General features: G+C 55.6%; 1 protein-coding gene across 1 annotated transcript in view; it reads right to left on the bottom strand.

Annotated features, from left to right (window-relative positions):
- Positions 1 to 2,258: 2,258 nt before the first annotated feature.
- Positions 2,259 to 6,198, bottom strand: part of CDC25B (cell division cycle 25B) — a 9,511-nt gene continuing 5,571 nt past the window's right edge. The window contains exons 11-16 of the mRNA XM_027766467.1: positions 5,912 to 6,062; positions 5,414 to 5,476; positions 5,149 to 5,247; positions 4,823 to 4,956; positions 3,726 to 3,837; positions 2,259 to 3,570 (exon numbers count right to left, since the gene is read on the bottom strand). Coding sequence (XP_027622268.1) covers positions 3,430 to 3,570; positions 3,726 to 3,837; positions 4,823 to 4,956; positions 5,149 to 5,247; positions 5,414 to 5,476; positions 5,912 to 6,062 — 700 coding nt within the window. The 3' untranslated portion in view covers positions 2,259 to 3,429. The remainder of the gene's footprint in view (positions 3,571 to 3,725; positions 3,838 to 4,822; positions 4,957 to 5,148; positions 5,248 to 5,413; positions 5,477 to 5,911; positions 6,063 to 6,198) is intronic.

Here is a 6,198-nt window from a genome sequence, read left to right as displayed (position 1 = left end):
CTGGGGCGGGGAGGGTGATTTCTCACTTGCTGTCTCTCTGGGGAGCACATGCACCCTATAGCAAGAATCTCTGTAAAAGACAAAAACGAACAAAAAACCATTATTCTAAAACATGGTCATTGCAAAAGTTACTTGGTGAGCAATTCATCTGATGAAATGGCTGAAGGTTCTCCCCTCCAGCCTCCCAGGCCCACCGTACTGGTACCCCAGATTCAGCCAGGCCTGGGGAGGCCAGCTGCTCTTTAACCATGTGAGTCTTGCTGCACGTGGCTAATCTCAGGCTCTTCTTGGGCTGGAATTCCTGCCCCACCCTGGCCTAAGCAAACAACCTTTAAAACTGGCTAGTGGCCCAGGATTTAATACTGCCTGATTTGCTTCCCTTTAAGAGAATCCTGGCAGATGCTGGGGGAAGGGAGACAGAGCGCTTCAGCCAGTAACCTGTGAACTTTCCAGGAGCAGAGGGGAGGCCTGACCTCACATGGAAGCCAAGAGGCAAACCCATAACATCTCTTCTTCAGGCCTCCCTTGTGGTAGGTGGCAGCACCAGGGCCTCCTTTGGGGAGGTGTTTTGCCTCCTGGCTTGACCTAGCATCCCTCCACCCCCTTGTCCTGCAAAATGAGCCAAAGGCCTACCTGCTGGGCTTAGAAGACAACACCCTCAGTGTCACGCATGTCAAGTGTCCCATGACTGATGGTGAGTTATGACAGGGACAGGTGTGGCCATGGACATCAGCCTCCGGCACAAGGCCTGGGCACTGCAGATGTTCAGCCCAGCTCCCTCCTCCCCATGTGGCCTGATCTGGAAGGGAAGAGAACGCTCACAGCAAAAGCGAGGTAATCAGCCTCACCCCTGTGGTCACACTGGGACCTAGGTGGGAGGCAAGGGGAGGAGAGTCCTGGAATAGCTGGTCTGCTGATAGCTGCTGTGTAACATGCACGAGAGCCTTCTCTGAGCACCCAGCTGCCAGAGCACACGGGGTGGGGCGAGCAAGCCTGAGCAGGATGGGGCCAGGGCTCCCCTCCCTCCCTGCCCCAGCTCTCCCTTCTCAGGAGTCTGCAGCTGTTTTCCCTTTCCTGGTGCAAGTCTCCTCACCCAGATAACTGTTCACCTTTATGTCAGCTGTCTGCTCCATGCTGGGGCCTTCTGGAACCTTCAAGGCCCTTCTGCCAAGGAGAGGCCCACTCCCCAGCTCATCAAAGTCACCACCCAACAGTCCTGCCTTTGCAGGGGGCATTGGTCTTCACCAGGAGTGAAGACCAATACTGAGTCAGGGCAAGTGTCCTTTTGATCTAGCCTGGGAACTGGGAGTCCCTTTTGTTGCCCTGGCTGGTAGCCTGTTTCCTCATCTGCAAAATGGGGTGGATAAGCACTGCACCTCCTGCTTCAAAAGGTAGATAATTATAGGACCAGCAGTTAGCGTAATGGGTATGTCGCTGAACTCCCACGAAGCCAACTGTGGTTTGAGTCCCGGACCAGTGGCTTAAACTCACGCCTGGCACATGTGTGTGCGTGTCCAAGATCCCGAGAAGAGAATGGAAGAGAAGAGATTGCGGCGTGGCCATCCCCCCTGGGGGGTGATTTCTCGCTTTCTACCTCTCTGTCTCTTCCTATCTTTCTGGTGAGTGCATGCGCCCTATAGCAAAAACCTAAGAGAGAAAAAAAAAAAAGGTAGATGATTTTGATGGAAAGGGACCATCACACTCGGTGTATGCTGTGTGCACACCATGTGCCAGGCCAACGCAGCATCTTATTTGTACAAATGCAAGAGACCCTACTCTCACAAAGCTCCCATTTGTGGGTCATCTGCAGTGGCACTGAGGGGATTTTCTGAGACACCCTGGGTTTGAGTTTGGGACCGGTTTTCCCAGATTGGCTTTTTACCACTCTCATGAGGGGATAAGGCTGGAAAGAGCCCAAATCCTGAAAGGCTACACAAGAGTCTAAGTTTATCCTGAGTGCAACAGGGAGCCATTGACAATCCTTGAGGAGCCATGGGGACACTTTTGCCTTTTGGTTCAGAGTGTAGGGAGGGTAAGTCCAGAAGTGTTTGGGTAGCCAGGTAAGGGGAAGGAAGAGCTGAATCCAATCTCGGCAGGAGCATCAGGAGATAACAGACTTCAGGGAACAAAGGGAAGGGAGAGTGAGGCCCCCTGCCAGTTAGTTTTCTGGCCTCTGCTGACTTGCCCTCCACCCTGAGCTCACCATCAGGGTCTGCTGTGGTCTTGCCGTGAGCCTTGCAGAAGACAATGCTGAGTACTCAACTTGCTCAGTGCTTTATTGAACCAAGGCCCTAACAGATGACTCACAGGGCCTCAAGTACAGCCCTTCCCACACCTCGAGATCCAGAATCGAGACTGCTTGGACTATGGTTGAGCTGCTTCCATGACATTTTCTCCTGAACGCTTCCAAACTCTTTAAGTGTAAAGATCTTTGTCCACACACACACACGTATTCCTGCCGCAGGCTGTCACACGCGCCAAAATGCTTTCACTCAGTTTGTGTGCACACATAAGTGCAAGGCACTATGTAGCCATGGCTGGCTGGCTGTCCATCCATCTGTCCATCCATTCTTCTCCTGCGACAGGACAGCAGCAAGTTCTGACTAGTCAGGCCCCAGAGTTCACAGTAGCAGGGATGGGCTTCTCCAGGCTCACGGTGACAGCCTTGGCCCATGCCCTGGGGACGCCCAGGGATAACAACACCCCTTTCTGGAGCAACAAAAGCTGGGGCCAAGTGGGTAACCAATGCTCGAGTCTCTAACTCCAACTGGCCAGGGAGAGTCTGAACAGCCTGAGTGCATACTGAGACAGGTGACATTTCATTCACGCAGGTAACACTGAAACAGGAAAGAGTAAGAGCTTATGTTTATGCTGTAGGTGCTTATACGGAGGGACAGAAAAGCAGCAAAGAGAAAAGGGCAGTGTGGCAGGCACGCCCACGAATCCTGCAGAGGGCGAGGGCAGGGGGCAGGGGGGCCCTGGCCCAACTAAGTGCACAGGGCCAGAGTGTGGCCTCCCACGCCAGGCAGGGGGCTCAGCTCTGGCCCACCCTTGGGGGCTGCGGCTCTCTCTCAGCCTCAGCTGCCAAACACACACAAAGCCCCTAGAAAAAAAGGACTTATCTGGACAGAGGGAGACAAAGGGTTAACCCACTCTAGGAGAACAACATGCAAAAAAGTTTCTGCTGGACATAAAATACTTCCTTTGAGCCAACAGAACTCACTCAATAGGCTGGGCTTTTCCGGGGGTGGGGGTAGGAACTGGGGTAGCACCAGGGTATAGAATATTAGAATGAGACGAGGGGAATTGGGGCTATGAAGAGGACACCCAGGCCGTCTGTCCCCCAAACAGGGCCTCAGCCCTGCAGGCCCACAGGTGGCTGGTGCCCAGCCCCAGGGGGTGAGGAAGGTGTAGGGCCTGTGCCGGCCCTCACTGGTCCTGCAGCCGGCTGCAAAGCTCCCGCCGGCTCCGCTCCCCTGCCCAGCTGCGCGTCTTGAGGCGGAAGGTCTTCAGTTCGTCCTTGAAGGCTTCGTGGTTCATGGGCCGGTAGTCCTGGGGCTCACAGAAGTTCTGGGGTAGGATGGAAGGGGCTGTTGATGCTGGGAGTGGGTCACCTTGGGGAGGATCAGCCTGCCCCCTCCTGCTCTCGGCCTCCAGCCTGGCCCAGCACTTTCCCGGAGGTCCAGCCCTCACAGGGAGACAGTGCCACCCCCCCAACCCGGTACCGGGTGCTGTGGGAAGAACTCCTTGTAGCCGCCTTTGAGGATGTACATCTCAGGGTAATAGAGGCTGGGGTAGTCGTTGGCGGCTCGGTCTCGCTCTCTGATGAAACGGCACCTGGACCATCACAGAGGAGAGTCAGGACGGACAGGGCAGGAGTGTGTAACAGGGAACCTGCTCCCTGCGCCCACCCCTTTGAGGGTCCTGGGAAGGGATGGAAGGCTTTTGAGCACTGGAATGTTTTCACAAGATCAGTCTGACTACTGGGGGCAGAAGAGGTTGGGAGGAAAGAGGTAAATTCAGGAGAGGCTGTTTCTGGAAGACGTTGCACAGTCTTCTTGGAGATATCTGTGGTTAGACCGGGAGATAGGAAGCAGGAAAAGGGAAAGGGAACAAAATTCCAGCAACACATTCAGGTCTCCTGCACAAGATCTGGTGAGATTCTGAGGTGCTGGAAAGCAGGGAGGAGGAAGACCCAACACTGAAGCCCAGCAAGTGGTCCCACTTCCCTGGGTGGTAGAGGGTGGGTGCCATGGGCTGGGATCCCAGGGGCACGGGGATGAGAACTCTGTAGGGAACCTCTGGGTGCAGAGTCCTGGCGCATGTAGGAGGCCAGGCTGGAGAGCCACCAGCAGTCAGATGGACCTGGAGGGAACTCCAGGAGAGGAGGCAGGGGAGGACAGGTGGCCAGGGCAGAACTTGATCAGGGAGACTTGGAGGAGGTGCCAAGTCGTGGGCCAAGGTGCTGTGGATGCCAAGGGAACAGCATTCAACACCGAAGGGTCAGCAAACTGAGGACCGGAACAGCATCCTTTGAGAAGGACACTGCTAGAGATTTGGAACCAGATTTTGTGGGGCTGGTGGCAATAAACCGGGATGGATATGAGGCCCGATGGGAAGAAAGTGAGAGGGAGAAGGAGAGGCGAGTGCGGTGCACAGTGAAGCAGAAGTGAGGTTAGCTCCAGGCCATCGGATGAACAAGAGTCCCAGGCAAGGACGGGCTGGGATCCCACCTCAGGCCACCCCAAAGGCTCCAGCACTGGCCAGCTTGGCAGGGAAGGGCAGAGTGGACACTAGTGAACTGGGTGGAGCCAGCACTCACATGCGGGGCCCACGCTCGGATGAGAATTCACAGTGGAAGATCAGGATGACTCTCTTGTCCAGGCTACAGGGCATGATGGGTCTCTGTAGCAGGAAGGTCTCGGCATCCCGTTCCAGGGGCAAGTTCACGGCGTTCTGTTGGAGAAGCCGGAGGTCAGGCCCACTCCTCCCCTTCACAGTCTCCATCTTTCACAAAGGTGACCCTGCCTCTTCCTGGAGAGGATCTCTCTGGGGAAGTACACCTGCCCTCCATCAATTCACCCTCTCAGCAGGGGAAGGACCTGAGCCTGGTGGGTGTTCAGGGCCTCTTGCCATCACCCCTCTCACCTTGATGTGCCCGCCTTCATACTCGTAGGGGTATCTGCAGTCCACGATCACAAATTTCTCCACGATGTTGCTGAACTTGCCCATCAACAAGGTCACCATCTATAGGAGATGGTCCACAGGGGTTGGTCCCAGCAGGTCATGTGAGCAACCAGGGGCTGGCCCTAGCCTTTCCACTGGCCAAGGACATAGAGCCCATGCCTGGGGGAGACTAACAGCCCAAGAGGGGTCCCAAATGCACCTAGAAAAAGGGCTCAACGCCACTTACTGTCTCTGGTGAGATGTATTTGAGGTCTTGGTGTTTTCCATCCACAGTCTTCAAGAGGAAGGCCTTAAGAAAAGGGATGTAAGTGAGAGACCGAGAGACAGAGAAGGAGAAAGGCCAGGAGCCTGGAAAGGATGGTGCTTCATTCTCAAGCACTCAGGTCACCCTGGCTTTGGCCTTCAAATTCAGAGGCACCTGATAGGACTGACATCCAGAAACGACCCTCCCCCTGAGAAGGCTGAGGTACCGGAGGGTTCCAGCTAAACATTAGTTTGGAAGTGTTTTTCCAGGGCTGACACAGGGATGCCTGGACAGATCTGAGGTAGAACCACAGGGAGGAGGCTATGCGGGAACAAAGGATGAAAAGATACCAAGGACAAAGGAAAGGGGGCCCTGGGGAGAGAGGGAGGAGCGAGGCGGCTCTCTGTGTTGGGGGTCCACAGGCAGTAAGAGGTCAAGTAAGAGGTCAAGACTCCTTGAGGGGCCCCTGTGAGCCCGTACCTTAGAATAATCTCCAATCAGTTCGCGGTCACTGTCCAGGATGCTCTCGATCTCATCGTGACACAGGGACTTGGAGCGGAAGACGCGGGCTTTCTGAGAGGTGAGGCAGATGGAGATGAGGGTCAGGGGTAAGGCTGCCCTCCCACCCCGGGTCCTGTCTGGCTGGTAGCTTCTTTCCCTGCCATGCGGAGGCCACCACCTGCACCATACCTCGAGGGGGGTGGTGACAGCCCCGCCCCAGGAGGAGGCTACTCACCGGTTCCTCAGGCTCCCGCCACCCCCCCCGG

This window comes from Tupaia chinensis, unplaced genomic scaffold, assembly GCF_000334495.1.
Source record: "Tupaia chinensis unplaced genomic scaffold, TupChi_1.0 Scaffold143574_1, whole genome shotgun sequence".
In the NCBI taxonomy this organism is placed as follows: Eukaryota; Metazoa; Chordata; class Mammalia; order Scandentia; family Tupaiidae; genus Tupaia; species Tupaia belangeri.
Note: the sequence above shows the minus strand (reverse complement) of the source record. Positions and strands in the feature narration are given on the sequence as shown.